Raw genomic sequence first — 23,795 nt, forward strand, 5'->3', positions numbered from 1 at the left:
TTACACACATTCCTTAGCTTTGACTGCAATTTGTGTTTTATACATACGTTATGAAAATTATACTCATGTCACATGTGAGGTTCGTCTAGAATTCTACATTAGAGTACAAAAAGAAAATCAATGGTTTGGAGTTAAATGTTATAATTACTTCCTCATCCGATCCTTTCCTTTTGTTTTTAATCTCTTTGACTCTGTGTTACATAAATCAAGTTGATTTCCATCATGCATATTCCTATCATGGTAAAAAAAAAAAATAATAACAATTAGATTTAAAAAAAAAACATTTAAAAAAAAAAAAAAAAACCATTTTGTACATAACAGTGTTGCACAAATTTTAGGAAATTTTTTTGGTGGGAACCTAAGGGAGAATGTTATGTACTATGGATTACAAAGTAATATAAAGTATAGTATTGTAGCTATATTTTTTTTGTTAGGAGGATAAGAGAAATAACGAAAAAAGTATACTAAGTAGGGTTGGTTGGAGAGAGAATTAATACAGAGTAAAATGGTATTGAGTTCATACCAAAAAAAAAAGGAATTATTCAATTATTATAAAACGAACGTAAAAAGAAAGATTTGCGATTATTATAAAACGGAGGGAGCACAAATTTACGACTCTAACAAAGCCTACATATATAACTATTTTTTCATTCCATATAAAGCACAATATAACGTCATAAGAGAGAGATGTATAATGTCAAAACCTTAATGTTGGGGGAATGATGGACCGCTACCCGGTATGGGCTACCCCGCCCAATACCAAGTGACGTCAGATTTTTTTTTAAGGATAAATAACAGTACTTAATGACTTAATAACAGTATTTGATAAATTAATAACAGTATCTTAATTTAAAATAACAGTTTTTAATAATACACTGATTTTTACTATAATTCGCTCTGATAATTACTTAAATGACTTTTAACGATACTAGTTATCACAACTCTACTACTTATACATCAAAATAAATTATTTTAACAGTTTAAAAGTCCACCATGCTTCGCAATAACAGTTATTTAATTAGAGAGTTTTGACCAATACCTGAACTTAGTCGACAATGGAACCTCCGGCGTTCTGAGCTTCCGGCTTTACCAAGGTAGCTAACCCCAACCCTGTCTTCCTTAGATCATGATCAGCACATATCTAATTCGTTTCCTACCTCAGACCGTAATCTCTAATTAGACAATCATTACTGTGTTTATGATGGAACTTATTAAACAGAAAGATAACTCATTTGATATCACTACTAAATTTCGGCTAAATTGCGACCGCCTCTAACGGTCGCAAAAAATAGCAAAAACGGTCTCTAAGAATGATTGTGACCGTCAACGGCGTAAAGGGGTGTCGTTATTTACTTGGTCACAAAAAAGTCAAAATTGTGACCGTTTTATTGCGACCGTTTCCTTTATTTTCAACGACCGTGTCAACAACGGTCGCAAATATTATGATTTGCGACTGCAATAGCAGCGGTCGCAAAATTTACCATTTGCGACGGCTTAAGGCGGTCGCTAAAAATTAAAAAAAAAAGTCGAAACACCCAACAAATCCAGCTGGCAGCAGCACCCTCAAGCCTCAACCACCTGTACCACCCATCGAAACCCCCTGTACCACCACCGCCGCCAACTGCCTTCCCTAAACCCTGTCAACCCGCCACCACCGCCAACCGCCTTAATCCAAAAAAACACCAAAAAATTAATCCCACAAATTAAACCCAAATTACAAGAAAATTAAACACTATAAAATTAAACCCGTAAAAAAATATAACCCACAAAATTAAACCCAAAATAAAATAAAATTAAATCCATAAAAAATATAACCCACAAAAATATATCCACAAAATTAGTTACCAAAAATGAACCACAAAACAAACCCAAATTAAAAACGAAAATCAAACCCAAACATAACAAATATCAAACCAAAAAAAAAAAACAAACGAAATCGAAAATCAATCCCAAAATGAACAAAATCAAACAAAAAAAATCAACATTCGTGGAAATTCGAACAAGAAATGCAAAACAAATTCGGAAAAAAATCAAACAAATAAGTATAAACACGATAACATACCTTAAACCCCAAATAGACTTCTAATTTCATCTCAAAATTGGTTTAGAAGGCCAAATTGGACCATAAAAAGTCTAGATCTAGGATTTTCATGGTCCAATTTGAGCTTAAAAACCGTTAATATGTTCAACCATAATATTATGAAGGTGGAGCTTGTGGTGGTGGGCTAGTGATTGTAACGGTGGAGGTCGTGGTGGTGACGCTGTTGAAGGTCGTGGTGGTGACGCTGTTGAAGGTCGTGGTGACTAAAAGAAGAAAGGAGATGAAGAGATGAGAAAGAAAGAGGAGATGAAGAGATGAGAAAGAAAGAGGAGATGAAGAGAAAGGATGGGTGAGAATGGAGAAGAAAAGAGAAGATGGAGAAAATGAGGAGAGAGAAAAAGATAGGTTGGGGGTGAGAAAAACGGCTGCTTCTAACATATAATAGGGTTAGGGTGGGTTATGCACGAGTTTTATACTCATTTTATTAAAAAAATCATAACTTTATTACGACCGCTCTTAGCGGTCGCAAATGGTCGCAAATTGCGACCGTTTCCACGACAATCGTAATTGTCGCAATTTGCGATCATTTTTTGCGGTCGCAAATGGTCTAAAATTGCGACGTATCTATGACGGTCGTAATGGTCGCAATTTGCGACCGTTTATGGCAGTCGCAAATTGCGACCGTTTCTATGAGGGTCGTAATAGTCGCAATTTGCGACCGTTTTTTACGGTCGCAATAGAGTTGTTTTATTTACAATTATTTTTAACATGTATATCATTTTTAAATATTTTTAAATCTGCGACCGCCTTAAGAACGGTCGCAAATCTGCGACCGCCTTAAAAACAGTCGCAAATATTATATTTTGCGACCGTTTTAATGACGGTCGTAAAAAAACGGTCGTAATTTGACCGAATTTTAGTAGTGTATATAAGGTTCAAGGGGATAACGTTCCCTTCTTGAACGAAACTTTTTATTTAATTTGAAAATATTACAACACTCATATATTACACACAAACTGAAAGCTTAAACAGACATAAGCTGAACTAGAGTTTTCTCTACTTTAAGAGAGATGGAGAACCAATCTGTCTCTTAAGGTGAGTATTTTTCTCTAGAGGACTCTCTAATGCTTTCAGAGCAATTCTCTAGCTAACTCTTCCAACCCTGCCTTCACTTCTTGGCCTAAGTCCCTTTATATAGGGAAGCAAACTTACATAGGATCCTTATCCTGACTCAGCAAGCAATTCTACACCATTGCTTTTTACAAAGATATTTTAAGACAAAAACAATTAATTAAACGTGGCTACAGTAAAGATGTCTTGAATTATTGTTGGCGTGGGCTCAAGCATTCATAATTTCATCCATCATCATCTCTTGTAGACCTCCCTCACTATCTTTACTGTCTTCGTACATAGGATTCTCTCTGCAAAGGTCTGCAACACATTTGGCTGCATACTCTTCATCCCAACTCATGAATGCTTCAAACAGATACTCATAGCCTTCAAATGACAGGAACTTTCCTCTTTCTATATCTTCTAAATATTTATAGATTAACTCAGTGTTGTTTATGCCATCTACTAAATATTCTTTCATCTAGTTAGGCGCCACAATTGTTGTGTTACCAACATGAAACATGACAAGAGGAATTTCTTTCCTTTTTATAAAATCATTAAGATATTGTGATATGTAGAAAAATCTCAGTGCTCTTTCTTCAGTCAGATTTCTAACAGTCTTCTGACGAATTAGTATGGGATCTTTGCAATACCTCACTTCCCCAAATATTATCAAGTAATGCGGGGGACTAACTTTTCCTTCTTTAACTTCGATATTAGCACATTGTACCTTTACTCTTAACTGAAATTCGTCTTTTTTTCATCACAATATTTTCGAACCTTGTTGAATACGTACTGCTGGAACTTTGTAAGTTTTGGAAAGAAAGAGTCATTAGGAGTAGGTAATTCATAGAAATCATGTACCATTCCATAATCCCAAGCCTTGTAATGTATACTAATGAATGGAGCATCTTTATCAAGAGGATATGGGTAGATTCGCAATGATGCAACTTTAGAGTTTTTGGGAAACTCTACTCTTTCTCCCCATAGATCTCGAAGATCAAAGAATTTACTGGACCTTGTAACCACCAACTCGTACCATGTCCTAAAATCGTTATCTCTTATTTTGTTTAATATTGTTTCTTGTACATCAGGAATGAGCTGAAATAACATAATTGTTATTTCGAACATCAATAACCTTTGGACTGCCCGATGGCAACCCTTAATTAAACCATCTCGCGAACGTTGTTTTGCCGATATGACCAAGCCTTGCATTAAGGCCCAACTGGAGGGTGAAACCCGCTCCATTGCTTTTCGGTCTCATCAATGAGAGTTTTCCTCTCTACATCCATCTTTTGAAGTTGGTATGCAGGAGGTTTTTGTGTAGTGTTGAGCTTCTTGGACGACATTAGCTAATTCTCTGGTCAAGCTATCTGCCAAAGAATTCTTTGTTCCCTGTATATGTTCAACAGTAAAAGAGAATTGGTTAAGCCATAATTGCCAACGCAGGAGTCTCCCTTGCACTTGCATATTAGACAAACTCTTTTTAACAAAACCGAGTATGCCTTTGCAATCTGTTCTTATTAAGAACTGTTTAGGGGCTAAGAAGATTAAAAACTTCTCGATCCCACTAATAACTGCAAGGATTTCCTTTTGCATTGTAGGATAGTTTAACTCAGCTTTGTTAAAACTTCCACTGCTATATCTGCAAAGTCTTTCTCCTTCTTTTATTTTTAACACAACACTCCAGTGCTCATTACTAGCATCTGTTTCAAGGACTAAATCATCTTTTACACATAGCTTTTAAATTTTGAACAATTTTGGAATCACTTTCCTTCTAGTTCCAAGTTATTTCTTTCTTGAGTTTTTTCTGTAATGGCTTCCTTAATAAAGCAAGATTTTCTTTAAAATCAGAAGCATAGGTTAAACATCCTAAAAATCTTTCTAGTTGCTTTCAATCTTCAATTTTATCAGGAATTTTTTCAATCTTTTCTAAAATATGTTTTTGCAATATTATTTGTCCTGCTTTAATTTCTAATCCAAGAAACTCAATTTCTTGTTTAGCATAAACACATTTATCTTTTCCAAGGATTATACCATGCTCTGCACATTTTTGAGTTACTGCTTTAAGATCATTCTTATGTTGTTTTAAATCTTTTGAGAATATTAATTATAATATCATCTATATAGACCAAACAACAATGATTAAGTTCTCTAAAAATATTATCCATTCTTCTCTGAAAAATTCGTGGAGCATTTTTTAATCCAAAAGGCATTATTAGCCATTCATAATGCCCTTGAGGGGCACTAAATGCGGTTAAAGGAATACTTTCTTCTTCCATTTTAATTTGCCAGTATCCACTTTTGCAATCCATTTTAGAAAACCATGTGGCTCCTTGTATACTATTAAATAACACAGTTTTATTAGGAATGTAATAGCCATCAAAAACAGTATTGTCATTTAGCTGTTTATAATTAATGACCATTCTAGCTTTACCTCTCTTTTCTTCTGCATGATTTCTTACCATGAATGCTGGACTATTATGAGGACTTTTGTTATTCCTAATTAGTTTTTTATTAAGAAATTCTTTTATTTGTTCATCAAATTCCTGAATATCTTGGTAGGTATAAACCATTTGTCTTACTCTAATAATCTTATTAGGATTTGTTAGGGTTATCTTAGTAAATGCTTTATCCCTTTCCCAATGTTCTAAAGGATTTGTTGAATAAAGTTTTTCGCATATTTTTTCTTGTTGCTTATTTATCTGATTTATTAATGATGAATCACACTCAGAAATTCTAAGTGCAACCTCTCGTTGTGTAGGAGTAACCCTATCACCACGCTGGCTGCACGTAAATTCCATTGTCTGATGAGTATAAGCCTTTGTTATTTTCTGTATAGGAACAGAATGACCATTAATAGTAAAGATTATTTGATCAATAGTTTGAGCGCATGGAGAGTATAATCTTTGAAAATTATTTCCTATTATCATATCATGACTAGGTTGATTAGTTGCCCATAAAATGGGAATAACACATTGAACTCATTCAATTTCTATTTTTAAATCTTCAATTATCTTTGTATGCATCATGACACTATTATTAGCAATTCTAACTTGCATAGGATTTTTGGCCTTTTTCCACAAGAATTCTGGAAATAATGATCTCTTTCCAAAACATGTAGAACAACTACTATCAATATATGCACATATTCTATATTTATTGTAATCCTCAATGCATATATCTATTGGAATATAAATTCTATTAGGATTAGTACTGGATATTTCATTACAAGCTTCCATTTGCATATTAACTTCATCCTCATATACTGGTTCACTCACAGTTTTGGTTTTATATCCAATTACCTTCCTTTTATCAATAGGATTATTTGGATCTTCATTTAACTCGAAATTTGAACATGATCCCATATCAATGCTATGCCTTGCTGGTTGTTTCAAGGCTTTTTTACTTTCATATTTTTCATTTAGTTTCTTTAGTAGAACTAATATTTCTTCTTCATCCTCCTCTGACTTTTCATCACCTTGTTTTTTCATTGTTATTATTGTTGAATTTTGTCTACTTAGACTTGGTGTTCTAAGACTTAGATTTCTCTATATTTTAGGTTTTATATTCATTCCAATATGAAGTAATCCTGATTCATCAATTAACATCTTACTTGATCTATTACTAACTGCAGGGTTCATAAAGAATTCTTCCCAAGTTTTTTAAATTTCAATTTCATTAGGATTTATCTTTATAGGTGTAATTTTCTTCTTAGGACCTCCTCCTTGCTCATATTTCTGAGCATCGACTATTTATTTCTTAAAAGATGAGTCTATAGTGTTTACCAACTTATAAACCACCTTCCATCTTAATTGTATGGGTCGTGTTCCTTTATGCATTTTCACTCCTTCTGTTAATAGCTTGATAACTAAGAGCTTTGACGCAAAGGAATCCTCTAAGCTTACATAATATCTAGGTCCACATATATAGCTTACCGTCCCTTGACTTAAGTTACATGTGATACCACTAATTATTTGATCATAAAATTCTTTATGTCTAATATCACAAATGAAACTCAAGCATTTAACATCCTTGCCAAAAATCTTGCAAAGGAGTTATATATACTTGTACTGCGCCAATACAAATATAGCTATAATTTCCTTTTTCTTTATGTTTTTTAATACTTTTCCAGTTAATGATATTAATTTCGGCTGCCTTTTGTTCACAATCTTCGATCACTATGCTTCCTTCCATTTCTTCACATACATATTTAGTTCTAGTTTTAAAGAAAGAAGTTTTAAATATTTTATCTTTAGTAATTTGGGGAAAATTCCAGATTTCTTTGTTTACTTTATCTAGGTCATTATCTTCAAATGAATACTCAGCTCTTTTTAGTTGACCTATTTTCATTTTGCTTTTATCTTCCTCACAGTCATCTGATTCTGAATTTTCTAATTCTTCTCCTTCCATCATGTTATTTATTTCTTCATAATTTTCATCTTCAAACTCATCACTAACTTCAGGTTCTTCATTATACTCATTTTCCTCTTCTATGATCTCTACTATTCCTTTATTGTTACTTAAAGCCAATTCTAAAGCCTTGTCTTCTGGTATTTCTATGTAATCTCAATTTCCTAAGGCTTCCATTAGTTTATGATTAGCTTTCTTACATTCATTGGCATAATGTCCTAGTTCTCCACAAGACCAACACTTGCATGTTTTCTTTTTCTCAGGACAATATGTTGCCTTTCTGAAAAACCTACTTGGCTTTCTATATCTATGTTTATAATACTTCTTCTTATAGGTTTCTCCTCTTGATCGGTCATATTTATTTTTCTTATAGTTCCTTCTTTTATTATAATTTTTTCTTTCACATCCATAATTATTTGGGAAATCCCAACAAGTGAGAAATTGTCTCTTCATTTGTTGAGTTCCTGCAACCTCTCTACATTTCTTTTCAATCCATTTTCTAAGGAAAGCAATTATGTTACCTAGGGCATCCCTAGCTAAAAATCTCTCTCTCCATTCTTGATATTTTTCACTAATCTCTTCATTAAGAGGACTGGGTAATTTGTCATAGAACATTCCAAGATTTGTTTCATTTTCACCAATTTTATAATAGTATGTTTCAAATTCCATAATGTAATCATCAACATATTTAATATTACAGATGGACAAATTACTTAACTTCCTTTTATATTCCATTCGTTTTTCATTAGGATCTGCTCTAGGACCAATGAATTCTATCTCAATGTATTGACATAATTGTCTGAACATTCTAGTAGGTGATTCACTAGCTCTTAATACAGTTTTGACTTCTTCCTCTATTCCATCGTACCAGTCTTCTACACAGCCATAAAGACTATGTTCGATATAGTTTAAGAAATTTTCTGAAGTCCATTCAGTGTTTAAATTAAGTACACTACTCATACCCTTCTTCCATTGATCTAAAACATCTTGTCTATCTCTTACACCGTCTAGCTTAAGTTTATAACCAGTTTGACTTATAGGTTCAAGAGTCACTTCTTCTTGTTTAGGTATATGATTAGGCATAACCTTGACACTAAACCGGGTAGTCTTCCCTGGTATGTATCTTGGTCTTGTGCAACTTCCTTCTCCTTGATACCTAGGTATTTGGATGACATTGTCTACATTAATGTTTTCATTAATAATTTCCTCTCCAACATCATTATTATCCATTACTCTTTTTCCTAGTTTGTTTTCAATCTTTTGTTGAACAACTTCTATGGGCAGAAAGTCTAGATCATTTAACTTCATTTATCCCATTTGTTGATATAAATCTTCCACTAAAGTAGCATAATTATTTTCCTTTATTTCATTATCAGAAGCAATCCCTTTGTTAGAAATTGAGTTCATGATTTCGTTAAGCTTATAGGGTCTTCTTCTTCATCAAATAGGACTTGTAATTCGTTAAGTGTTTTCTCCTGAAGATGAGGGTTCATCTTTAGCCTCTTTTTTCTTTTCTTGGTTACTAGTTGGTCTTTTAGGGAGTGTTACAGTAAACTTTTTATTTTTATCTAGATTTTGAAAAGGATATTTATATTTGTATGGGACAATTTTCTCTTTATTAGGCGATACTTCTTTTCCAAATTGATGCCTAACTTCATTTGTTAAAGCAAGTTGAACTTGTTTAACCTGTTCGTTTAGATCGCTTACCTTTTTATTAATATCGGTTGTGGTTATTGATATTTTATTCTCGATATTAATACAATGAGCATGTATGTTATCAATTTCCGATCTTAACTCACCAATTTGGTCTACAATATAATTAAGGACTGGGCCAAAATTACTAGTATTTTCAGGAATATGATAATAATGCTTAAAATCAGGTTTTTTACACTCAGTAGAAGGTTTAGTATTCTCCAGTTTTACCTAATTATTAAATCAACTTATTTAATCTTTTAACCGTATGGCTCTGATACCAAATCACGCAACTTAACAGTTTCTAATTTATAATAACTGTATTGTCTTCCTTAATAACAGATTTCACTTGTATAATAACTGTAGTCAAGCATAATACTTATTTTTTAACACAAATACTTATCCTTTTAATATATAAGTACTACTGAAAAGTTCAAAATAACACCTCGAAAACAATATTGTAGAAACATATAACAGTATTTAATTTTATTTTAACAGGCTAGAACTTAAAATAACAGTATTAAAATAGGAAATAACTTTTTTCCAACACTTAGCGATTTTTTTTTCAACGGTGGTATGGACCTTCCTAGTCCCTACCTGGTAGTGGGCAATACTTTCTCTTAATGTTGTAAGAAAAACAAAGTTGAGGAATAGTTCGGTATTACAAAGTAACTAAATTTCTTTGTATTATGATATAAATTAGCTAGTAAAATAAATTAGAATTTAGTCTTATACATGTTTTGTTAATTTTTTTTAATTACTCTCTCTGTTTGTGTTTTTTAAGTGTCAGAATCTAATCGGCACATAGTTTTAGGCAATTTAATTGACTTAAATAAAATAAAAGATAAGTGGGGGTAGTTGGAGTATTAAAAAATTGAAAAAAAATAGTGGACTTAATAGTTTAGTGGAAAATAATATAATGAATGTGAATGGAAAGAAATGATAATTAAAAAAAATTAGTAGTGTGTGTGGAGACTATGAGTGGAGAGAGATATAATATAAAATGTAGTTTTTTGTCAAAATAGAAATGTAACACTTACAACACTACACGGCCGCATTAGGTAAGTGTAAGTTGTGTAACCACTTAAAAAACACAGAGAGAGTAGACAATTTGAAAACTTTATACTCCTATCGTCATCTTTTAATTGCAATATTAGATGTTTCATATTCACTTGTCACTATAACTTTATTTACAGCTGTCAAAATAAAATTAAATAATAAAATTATTTACATATCATAAACGTTAATATTTTGAAGCTAAGCATTGAGATGATGTTCACAAAATTAACATGACTATGATTTTTTTAACGTCACAAACGAATAAAATTAATGTGTATGAATATAGTGGAAATGTCTAACATGACAAAAACAAATTTTTTTTATTACAAAAGTTCAAACAATAACTTTAATTAATATATATACTTCTTCCGTTTCACTCACATGCTCTAATGAATATATATTTTTCTTTAATTTCGAATGAGAAAATCCTCTTAAAGAAGAAGAAAAACCCTTTCTTTCGAGGGAGAAACGTTTTTCCTAAAAGAGGGAGAGTTATTATAAATCTAGAACAAACTAAAACAAGAGGAAAGGCACACAAAAAACAAAGTTTGGGGCTTTAAACTAGTAAAAACCGACGAAAGCCCCTCCAAATTCAACAGTAAAGGCTAGGGTTTTTAGAGAGAGGAGAGGAGAAAGAGGAGATATGGAGTACAAGTATGGCGTTGATTGTTTAAATGCGACATACCTTCTTTGCACATATTTTAAGAAATGAATTAAACAATATAAACGGATAAATTATTCAAAATAATTTATACACATAATGCGTAGTATATAAATAGATGAATTTATAAAAGTGATTTTCTACACCAAATTACGAATAGACACTTAATAATAGAATGAAGAGAGTAAGTATTACTCCGTATTTGTTTTAAAAGTTGGTTGACGCGTGCACACGGGGATCCAACTAGTAACATACAATAAGAAAAGCTACTAGTATTTAATATTTATATATTTATGTAGTAGTAAAAGTTTATTTATATTTAAGTCTATATATTTTAAGGTACTTTAATTTTTGCAGTAGTACAATTGGAATCTAGCCACCATTTTCTGGAATCATAGGCTTATCTTAATTTCATTTTCTTGCAGAGATTGATTGAAAGCACCAATCATTGGTATTATGATAATTATATACAATATACTTTGTATGTTTAGTGAAAATATAGATACTTAATCAAATACTACGGTGTTATAAAATAATTTTAAATGTTAAATACATGTCGTACTACTAAATATATATTTAAAAATTCATATGAGGTATTAAACAATATATAGGTCTCTTGTATGATGTGGCCGGATACCTTCAATTAATGACATGATAACAAAGCCAGCTTCAAATTGATAAGCCTAGCTATACTATAGTTGTGAAAAATATATGCCCTATAATAACATTAGCATGCAAGTGATGCAACATATACTAGGAAGATGGATATAAAAAAGAATAAATATATTATAAATGTAGAGTATTACATATTGATAGAGTATAAAACATATTCTTGGGCCTCAACAATAAGCTTAAGCTTTTTGTTGAGATAGTCCGTTAACATGGTATCGGAGCCAACGTGACATAAAGGTTACGGGTTCGAATTTTATCCACTGCACCCCTCCTTTATAGGTTATGTGCAACGATTTGACATAAAGAAGAGAGGAAGAATGTTTAATCATTGTACATAACCTGTAACGGAGGTAGTATATATTGTACCATATTAAAATTACCATTTGCCATCATGCTTATAGATTCCAAGTGATATTCTCGCATATTATTGATCCTATTCTTCCATTAACTTGATTATTATCCTTATCCATCAATAGATGTATGAGGCCAATAATTAGCAACTTAAAGTACTAAGTACATATTTATTTATATATTTATTGAAAAGGTTAACATATAATATGAATGTACAATAGTATTATTTTTATGATGGACTTTCAAGCATATATATATATATATATATATATATATTTTTTCAGTTTTTACTATATAATTTTATATTTTACAAGTTTGTTTGGATTTATCCTATGATGTAACATTTTTGTAGCTTTGTATAGATTATCGTGGCATTAAAAACTAATCCGATTTAAAAAAAATATATCAGATTCAAATGTTAACTTTTATAGACACAATAATCTAACTTAATCCAAATTTATAATTAATTAAACCCGATCTAACCTAACTCACCGAACTCGATTTGAACATCCAAATTTATCCTCTACTAGAACCAGGATATGGTTTGAAAGTAAGAATAATAGTACTGTACGTGTAAGATTATGATTGAGTAATTAAGTCAGTAGCTTGGCTCCGATCCCAAGGTTTGTCTTTGTTTTAATACTTGGAGGAATCGAACTCCCCAGATTAAACTTTGCTTTCTCTCTCTTGCTTTGTCACATCATTTTTTAACACTTTCCACTTTCACATAATATTGATTCTTCTTTATTTGTTGCTATTCTTGTTTTTTGTTTATTTATTTATTTTATTTTACAAGTAATTTGTTGCTCCCTCGATCCCTAAATTACATTCTTGTTTTTCTCTATTATATGAGGAATAAATGCTATAAATAAGAATGTAATTTAGGGACGGAGGGAGTATTGTATTATTTTTAGAGATTTTTTTAAAAATCAATACGTAAAAGCTACTCTTATACTCCCTCTGTCCCAGTTTACTTGCAACATTTTGACTGGACACGTTGCTGATGCACATGTTTGACTGTTGATATCTTTAATTATATATTTATATAAGTTATAAAAAGTTTATATTAAGTAATTATACATTAAAATAGACCCAACAACATCTTACATGATTACATTAACTTTCATATAATAGTTAAAAAAGATGGTCAAAGGAAGATGTGTGAATAGTGCAAAAAGTCAAACCGTTGCAAGTAATTTGGGACGGAGGGAGTATGAACTATGAAGTAATATTATACTTTTCTGTTCTTTTTTACTTGACCCATTTTGACTTTTATACTATTCACCACTTTACCTTTGACCGTCTTTTGTGAATTATATGTAAGGAAAATCTTGTTTATACGGGACCTTGTTAGAATCGTCTAATTAATTACTATCATATATATAACCTTTATAGTTTTACTTATAGAGAATTAAAATTATTGATAGTTAAAGTTATGCATCGACAAGCGTGATAAAAGAAACAGATCAAGTAAAAAAACGGAGGAAATATACAAGTAGTAAAATTTCTTTAGTTGTATTAATGTACATATAGTAAACTTGCTTACTCTGCTTTGAACTTATTATTTGGAGTTTACATTACACTACATAAGAAATACATAACATGCATACAGTGTATAATACATACTTAGCTTGTATATAATGCATAGCTGTTTTTTTTCTTCATATATATACACTTGTGAGAGGTGCGGAGCTAGGCTGGCCTGGCTACACCTGTAAAGGTCTGAAAGATGCCGATTTAGTAGGGTATTTTATTTTACCTTAAAAAATAAAAAGGATAAAAAATATACTTGATATATAACGGAGTTAATTTCCAATTTAATTATGTGTGTCCATACTATATGTATATATGTACAAACCATATACAAATATACAAGCACTACTTAAACCGAGAGAGTATATTGTTGTATAAGTAAAGGATAATAAACATTATTTGTAATGACGTTGTCATCAAGATTGACAAATAAATAGATTGAGTTGTAAGTTGTAACTCTTTCCTTCAAGAATATCAATTTCAAAATCCTCTGAATAAATATGCTCCAAGATCTACTTTGAATTAAGCAAGGTATTATTGATGCTTATTTACCCAAGCTTCAAATTCAAAATTAAATTATTAATTGAGCATAATATTTCTCAACAAACTTTGCTCATTTTTAAACCAATTAAGTAAAGTGTTAAGAGAAATATTGTATCAAAAACCACACATTAGAAGTTATACGAAGTATTTATATTAGATTAGAAGTTAAAGCCAACACTGTACTATAAGTATAATTGCTTCAAATGTTGTATTTATATCTTTCTTAAATGAGAATCCGCAATCACTTATAACTTTTTGCAATAAATGTATTTTTACACCAAGTTGTGCAACCATTTAGGCCAGGTATTCTTGATGCTCGTTTTGGCTTGGCTTTATTTATAAGTAAATTAAATGAAAATTATAATTTCTTAATGTTTCTTAGATCTATATTCTACGACAATAAACTTAATATCAAATCTTGATTTCTTTATATAAAAATTATCGTCCAAACACGTGCCTCAGATAATACAGTTTGTGTATGTGTACGTGGATCATGCATTGTGTACATGAAACGCACACACATACGTGCTTTGTACGTGTGAGAAAATATACGATTTGTAAATTAATTACTCACTCGGTACAATTCAAATACTCGATCTGTATTTATTAGTATGTTACACAATTTTTTGTTAGATAATTACTAATTAAAACGCTATTTAATCGTCATTTCATCGTGTAACTTTCAACGTATCTTTAGTTAAAAAACTTATGTATCTTTAGTTGGAAAATCATCCGTCAATTCCAAGTAAAAACACCATACATACGCATGCACGTCATTGTGCAAGTAACATACTACACCACATCACAATTATCTCACAACTCAATTAATAATACCACTTTATTATGTTATAGTAACTTATAAGTGCGGTTACTAAGCTAGGTCCATTAATTGGTCCTAAAGACTTTGAACTAACGTTTGAATTTTGAAAATCTACTATATACATGTATATTACTACTATACTACTAATAAATAAGTAAAAGGGTCCATTTCATATCCACATAGGATTCTAATCTACTCCCCATCCATTTGTGACTTGTCCTTTATTTGAAATAACCATAAAAATATATGAAGCTAGCTTTATGACAAAAGCATGAGAGTAAAAGATTGAGAACCCGAGGAAACTCGTGAGTTGAGTTTATAATTTTTCCTCCAATTTAAGGGTGGGTGCCCGAGAATTAAGCTGACCGGAATTTGGAAACGGGCAGTCTACTCTATTTGACTTTACCTTCTTCTTGGCGGCATTATTATTTGTGGGTTTTAGGGATCTTTAATTGCTCTATTTCTATCAATGTCTAGTCTACTCACTTCAATTCTCTTGATTTTAGTGATTTCTTTAAATTGATTTTGGTGAATTATTTACAATAGGATCCAATCAATGAGAGTGTGTTTAATCCAACGATGGATCATTGGTTTTGTTGATTACTGAATATATGATATGGAGTAGATTAGTACTCCATCATTCCCTCATCTACATATTTATTTCTAACATTTATTACTCATGTAATTAAAAAAAAATAAAATAGACATGTAAGTAAAAGACAGTGAGAGTACGTACGTAAATTAGAGGATATTAAATTATTGATGTTATTATGTACGTACTCGCAATATAAATTTTGCTTTGTTTTTGAAATATGAATAAGGTATGCAATTTAGTAATGTCATAGACTCATAGATGCATCCTAATACACTAGAGTCTATTGTGTTTAACCAATTAACGAGGCAATGTTCATTGATTATGTTAATTATAAATAATATTAAACTATTATGTAGATTAAGATACTGATATTACGGAGTATTAAATTTACTTTTTAAAAAAAAAATAAGTTGTGAAATACGTGTAAGCAAAGAAAATAACAATGGAGTTTTTAAATCAGACAAACGTACAATGGATAATGTATTGAGGTTATTTATTATTGTTTCTTTATGGTGAATATGATGGCTTGGGATCCAGGCCAATGAGATCTAGTTTCTAGTTTTAAACCAATGAGGCAATGGTCATTGAGTTTGTTAATTACAATAAATAGCTTAGATTACTGTTATTTATGTATATTAAAATTTTAAGATATTGTTATAACGGAGTATTTTAATTTTACATTTTTTAAAAATACGTGTAAGAAAGGTGATATTGGAGTTTTTCGATTCAGACAAATGTACAGTAGATAAGGTGTTAGAAATATTTATTTATTTATTTATTTTTAATGGCGAGTAAGTCTATATATCATGTAGAGGGGTTTGTTGATGTAAGTGGCATTGATAGTTCAGTTTGTAGTGTAATAAAGTCTTTCGAAATCTTATTATTGTGAATTGTGATTACTTTCGTGATTGGCAATACTAACCTAATAAAAGTAAGACAAAAGATAAACACGGAGAAAAATGTGTAACATATTAACGGAGAAAAATCAGCTTCGTATAAGGTGAAGTTTATAGCATCCCCACTCCTTGGAAACTTTTCATCAGAAAAGAAAAAAGCAATAAATTATGGCAAATTTTATACTACAAGCTAAGTATTAAAAAAAAAAAAAAAAGTCAAAGGTTAGTACTGTAGGATATATCATATGTCCTTGTGAGCTATGTTGACGTTGTGAAAGTCTTCTTATATTGTCAATTTCCAAACAAAAGTTGTTGCATGCATGCATAGGAGTAAAGCATAATACTAGGGTCTGAACTTTGGCCAAATGTAAGTATAGGGAACTCACCTTTCAAATGTTTGAAGGAGGGGACTGAAACCGGTTCGGGGAGTTTTCTCCGGTGTATTCACCTGTTATTACCAGTTGCCCAACTTATAAAAAAAAATAAAAAAAATAAATAAATTAAAATGGTCTGAAATTGCAGAGCTCTTCGGTTTGCATGACAAATCTCAGCCGTTCGAGATTTTGAGCGGGAATCTGAAGGGGCAAATGGATGTAATTATTAACTATTTCAATGATGATGAATGGATTAATGGACTGAGTTCCATTTTGTTATACATTGTTTTTGGTTTAGTTGTTTATTAAAATAAATGACTTCTTGCAAGATAGTTATAAGTGTTAATACAAACGAGGATTGAATGCTTCACTAAATCCATGATTTGTTTCAATATTTGTTTACTTTTGTTTGGCAAATGGAATGATCAAATTTGTTTAATTTGGTTTTGCAAATTGAATTATCAAACATTTCTATTATGTTTTGCAAATGGAATGATCAAACACTTCTATTTTGAATCAGATGAATGAACCAGAAAACCAAATGTATGAACAAATGAATCTCAGACCTTGTTTGATAGTTCACTTTGGAGGGGAATGAGAACAAGCTACTGGACATTTAATTTACAACGGTGGTAGAGTTAGGATGTTTGTGGACATATCTGAGACTGTTGATGCTAAATACCTGAAAACCAAATCTATCTTGCAGGGTAGCTTAAATATGGAATTTTCGCGGCAATGAAGGGATTACCTTTGTTTTGGTTGTATTTTGGAAAAAATTCTAACTATTTTGTTGGATTAATTCAACTGGTTTTTGTGTTGCAAAGACAAGCATTTAAATAGCTCACAAATTGCTTGTAACGACTATTTTTATTTATCAACAACTTTGAAGTTTCTCAATGCACTAAAATACTGTCAGTGAAAAGAATTTTTTATTTTTTTTACAAAATTTAGCTTTTAAGAAGGAAATCGGTTACTGAAGGTAAGCTTGGCCGGAATAGTAGCCTTAGTCCCCTCCTTCAAACATTTGAAAGGTGAGTCCCCTATACTTACATTTGGCCAAAGTTCAGACCCTAGTACTATGCTTTACTCGCATGCATAGCATAGCAGCAATTTTGTAACATGTTCGGAAGATTAGGAATCCTATTATATATATATATATATATATATATATATATATATATAGGAAGACTCATGTAAGAACCCTCCTCTATATAAGAACTCAATCTTATATAAGAACCAATCTCAACCATTTATTAGTTTTGATCCAACCATCTAAAACCATCCTTTAGTAATGGCATTTCTGTAATTCTTTTTTTATGTTTTAAATTTTTTTGCCTACTCTTATGTTCTAAATCTAGTCTACCTATTTTCTAATTTTTTTTTTCTATGTTCCAAATTTAGTCTACTTATATACTAAAGTTTTTTTTTTTTTTTTTTTTTTTTTTTTTTTTTTTTTTTTTTTTTCTTCCTATGTTCTAAATTTTTCCAACCTATGTTCTAAAGTTTTTTTTCTTCTTCTTATGTTCTAAATATTCTTTTACCTATGTTCTAAATTCTTTTGCCTATGATCTAAATTCAGTCTACTTATGTTCTAAAGTTTTTTTTTCCTAAGTTCTAAATTTTTACTACCTATGTTCTAAAGTTTCTTTTTTTTTTCTTTTTTTTTGTTTACGTTCTAAATATTCTTTTACCTATATTCTAAATATTCTTTTATCTATGTTCAAAATTTTTTTTTTCTATGTTCTAAATTTAGTCTACTTATGTTCTAAAGTTTTTTTTTCTATGTTCTAAATTTTTTCAACCTATGTTCTAATTTTTTCCTATATTCTAAATTTTTTCTACCTATGTTCTAACGGTTTTTATTTCCTATGTTTAAAATATTCTTTCCTATATTCTAATTTTTTTTTTTGGCGAATTAACTTTTTGATTGCATTTTTGGGAGGGTTTGCGGAGGCCGAGGCAAATTTTCCTAAGCATGTTTAATGAAAGATAAGGGTATAAAATTAAGTATTAATCAAGGAATAAAAAAAAAAACAAATTCAACCCAATTAATCAACCACCACCAACCCAGCCACGACCACCAAACCACCAACCCCAGAAACCCAACGACCCCCAACCCACCAATTCCACCAGCCACGACCACCAGAAACCCACCAACCCCAGAAACCCAACTACCCCTAACCCACCGATTCCACCGGCCACGACCACCAGAAACCCACTAACCCCAGAAACCCAACGACCCCCAAACCCACCGACACCGAAACCACCAACCCAACACATCAGAACCACCAAAACCAAAACACCAACCCCGAAACCCACCGATTTGAAACCCATCAGTTTTGTAATTAGGGTGTTTAAAAAAAAAGTAAGGGTAAAATGGTAATTTTATCACTAAAAAGTTACTAAAAAAGGAAAGAAATGGGAAAGTTGCAAGTAATGTGGACCAGCCCAAAAAGGAAATAGTTGCAACTAAAGTAGACCGGAGGTAGTATAATGTATTTATATATATATATCAAAAAAAACTTGGTGAGAGCGACAACTAATTGAAGCTTAGAGTAGAAATATCTTTGTGTCGTTTTTGGAGGAGTTGGTGTCTTTAGTGTGACCTCATTCCTTTCCTCTTCCTTCTTCATTGTACGAAAGAAAAACTTAAGCTTATTCCAAATCAGAAATACTTTAGAACATTATAAAAATAATGTTTCAAATCAGGTTAATGTTTCAAATGATATTAATATTCCAAATGATACCCATGTTCAAAATAGTCATCTCCATATTTGTACAAAAAATGTACTATATATTGTTTTAAATATATGTCTAAAGATATAAACTTAAGATTTACACAATCATATATCAATTTTTGTTCAGCTTTGACCACTTTCTAGCCATCTTCATCACTCTTTTCCGTTCTTCATTTACTTCTGATGTTATAATCTTCCCACAATACTCCACTCATAACCTTTTCATTTGCTCAAACTGCAAACAAAAAAAATACAAACACGTTAAAATTAAAATACACATGTAATTCAGAATATAATAAAAAATACTTTAGAACATTCCCATGTAATTTAGAACATAATCAGATTAACTTTAGAACATAGACATCTAACTTACAACATAATCAGAATTACTTTAGAACATAATCAAGTAATTTAGAACATAATCAGATTAACTTTAGAACATAGACATTAAACTTAGAACATAATCATAATTACTTTAGAACATAATCAGATTTATTTTAGAACATAATCTATCTAACTTAGAACATAATCAGAATTACTTTAGAACATTATCAAGTAATTTAGAACATAATCAGATTAACTTTAGAACATAGACATTAAACTTAGAACATAATCATAATTACTTTAGAACATAATCAGATTAACTTTAGAACATAGACATCTAACTTATAACATAATCAGAATTGCTTTAGAACATAATCAAGTAATTTAGAACATAATCAGATTAACTTTAGAACATAGACATTAAACTTAGAACATAATCATAATTACTTTAGAACATAATCAGATTAACTTTAGACCATAGACATCTAACTCATAACATAATCAGAATTACTTTAGAACATAATCAAGTAATTTAGAACATAATCAGATTAACTTTAGAACATAGACATTAAACTTAGAACATAATCATAATTACTTTAGAACATAATCAGATTTACTTTAGAACATAGACATTTAACTTAGAACATAATCAGAATTACTTTAGAACATAATCAGAATATGGAGATGTAATTAGAACCTAATCAATCATATGTCTTGACACGTACATTACCCTTCTCTAGCCCCGAATTTCATTGTTTTTGACATTGTCCTTCATAGGTTTCCATGTGCTTCAACAAAAATACTCCACAATCATGTTTGTTTGCATTGCTCTTCCATTTCATCTCAATGTTTCTTGTTTCGAAAGTGGACAAAACGACACTCTTGTTATCAATTTCTTCATAAAATTCACCAAATGCCTTCAACTACAAAATATATATAAATTAACCTTGAAGAAGATAGGAGGGGCAGTAGGCAGAGTAGAAGAGGCTGTAGTAATAGCCATAGCAGCAACAGATCTATTGTTCGAATACACATACTCAAAAAAAAATTCAAAAATTGACATTAATTTGCAAAAATCGAACTAATTCGAACAAAAAAAAAATAATTGACAGATCAAATTTTTCGAACATAAATATTTCACAAAAATCAAACAAAAATAATTCACAAAAGTCGAACAAAATAATGAACAAAAATCGAACAAAAATCATTCGCAAAAATCAAACAAAATAATTCGCAAAAATCGAACAAAATAATTCGCAAAGATTCGAACCCTAAATTTGCTAAACTCGAACTCAAAATAATCAAACTCCATACGAAAAATCCAACTCAAAAATCGCACAAAATAATACGCAAAAATCGACTCCTAAAAATCGCAAAAATAGAACCCTAAATCCGAACCCTAAAAATTGCAAAAATCACCAATTAAAACTGCAAATTCACTTGAACATCATGCTAATTTCATGAAAATTTGAACAAAATCGAAAAGAAAAACATACCTGAAGCGAAAATCCTTCAAATTGCAACTTCTATCAGATTTTTGGGGGTTTTAGGAGAGAGAAAATGAGAGAATCGGGAAGAAGGGAAAGAAAGTTAGAGGAGAGAGAAAAGGTTGGGAGGTGGGTAAGGGGGTTAAAAAAGTTGGACACGTGTTTTAATCTTAACCGTCTAAAACAACTTGATCCTACGGTTGAGATGGATTCTTATATATCTAGGGTTCTTATATATCTAGGGGTTCTTACCGGATCCCTCCCCTATATATTTTGACAAAGAGAACAAAAAAAAGCAACTAAAAGAAAAAACGAAGCAACTCCCTACGACGACCAGCAGTCGCAAGGGAGTGGTCGTCGTAGGGAGTGAGCCTCAGCAACCGAAGACCTTGAGACCTTCCTAAAACGACAAGAAATAAAGGAAACTAGAGTCTGGCGAATGTCCTTAACCGTCCAAAGCACCGAGATGTCCGCAGACGAAGCTTCCAGGAGCAACCTAGGAATAGAAGCACAATCCGACATAATGAGAAGACGAGTGAACCCCCGATGAAGAGCGTGCTTGAGGCCTGACAAGAAAGCAAGTAATTCCGAATGAAGCGCCGAACTGGCCATACAAGCACGAGCACCACCTCCTAAGCATTGAGAAGGATCCAAACTCCCGAGACACCAGCCTGCATCAGCATTATGAGTCTCCTTTTTCCAAGCTCCATCAAATATCAAAATAACATCACAAACATCACTCAACTCACCCCGGAGAGACCAGAACGAGAGGGAGGAAGAAAACCCCGAAGGAGAAGTAGCAGAACTATCAAGGAGAACACACGCGTTTTTGCTTCTATTCGCCCAAGTGGAAGCAACCTTAAGCACAGAAGCAGAAGAGTAAACCTCCGATCGGAACCTAACATTATTTCTAGTTACCCAGATCGCCCAACAAAGACTAAAAAAGAGGTCCAGGCAAAACCAATCCTTAGACCTTGCATAATTGGAGACAATATCCGAAAACCATAAAGGAAACGAAGTAGACGCAGAAGATAAGGGAGGAGGAGCCCAAGGCCCAGACCCCCAGAGCAAGTGGGTAAACGCACAGTCCTGAAATAGGTGATCCACAGATTCAGAAGCCTGCTCGCATAACACACAAGACGAAAATAGGCATACCTTTCTGCATAAGTAAGGTCGCTGTGGGAATGACATTATGTAACACTTTCCAAGCGAACATCTTCCATTTAGGAAGAATGGGTAAACCCCAGAGACTCTTCCACCAGGCGCCAGGCAACCCATTAGCCCCTGTAGGGAGACGGGAGAGCAAACAGGAGTAAGCTGACTTGGTCGTGAAGGAACCATCCTTAGTATACTTCCAATAAACAAAGTCATCGATCTGTTGCTTGGGACGTTCCAGAGCGAGAATATCCGACGCAACAGGCAGAGGAAACAGATGTCTAACCAACGAAGCATTCCAGGCTAAAGAGACACGAATCATTAACTCAGACACCCAAGTAGGACGATTCACCTCTGGAATCGTATCCTTGAATACTACATTAGTATCAGGAACCCAAGAATCAGCTGTAATACTAATTTTGTCTCCCAAACCAACCTTCCAAGTAGTCCCCATAGGAAAAACCGAACCACCCTCTAGTAAACCACGACTTCCCCAAGAAGGACGAGCAGTAGAAATAGTAGGCTTGGAAGTCAGTAAAGAAGGATACTTGGCTCTCATTACACGAGAAACAAGGAGCTGAGGATGGTGCATGAGACGCCAAGATTGCTTGGCAAGCAAAGCCAAGTTAAAAGAACGAAGATGGCAAATCCCCAGACCTCCAAGCCCTTTAGGAAGATGCAAAAGCGAAGAAGGGGAACAAGCCATTCCTCTAGACTCCTTGCCCGATTTCCACCAGAAACGAGCAATAAGGCTATCCATCCGGTCACAAATAGTAGAAGGGACCTTGAAAACTGATAGAATATGGTTGAAAGAGGCCACTAGAATAGAGTTGATAATTACCAGTTTAGCAGCAGCCGATAAACCAAGAGAGGCAAAGGTCGACAAGCGCTGAACCACCTTGTCTACCATAAATTGAAAGTCCTTACATTTGCTACGGCCCAAGTCAACTGGGAGACCTAGATAAGTACCAATGCAAGAACGAGCCTGCTGCATACAGTATGTTGTGACTAATTATTCTAAGAAAGTGACACCAGCAATCCTTAAGGCTAGCTTAGATAGATTATGTGAGTATACTTTAATTTGGTTAACCTATGTTTTGTTGGAGTAATACAGTATGTTGTGCAATTATTAGTCCTCTCCATTCCCAAACCTAGCTAGTTGCAACTTGTAAGACTGTTAATGGTTTATATTTCCAAAACAGCTAGAATCTTCATTTTTAAATTATTAGTAGGATCGGAGGGGTACGTAATTTGGGATGATCTTATGTTGGTCTTGGTGTCGTTTTAACTAGAGCGGCTGAGAGCTATTCTTCCAAGTGTGTTCGAGATCA

At 32.2% G+C, this 23,795-nt stretch overlaps 1 protein-coding gene across 1 annotated transcript; it reads right to left on the bottom strand.

Annotated features, from left to right (window-relative positions):
* Window positions 1–7,720: 7,720 nt before the first annotated feature.
* Window positions 7,721–8,794, bottom strand: LOC110712520. The gene has a single exon (XM_021890985.1). The coding sequence runs from the start codon at window positions 8,792–8,794 to the stop codon at window positions 7,721–7,723; it is 1,074 nt and encodes a 357-aa protein (XP_021746677.1).
* Between the last annotated feature and the right edge of the window lie 15,001 nt (window positions 8,795–23,795).

The sequence above is a fragment of the Chenopodium quinoa genome, unplaced genomic scaffold (assembly GCF_001683475.1).
Source record: "Chenopodium quinoa cultivar QQ74 unplaced genomic scaffold, ASM168347v1, whole genome shotgun sequence".
NCBI lineage: Eukaryota > Viridiplantae > Streptophyta > Magnoliopsida > Caryophyllales > Amaranthaceae > Chenopodium > Chenopodium quinoa.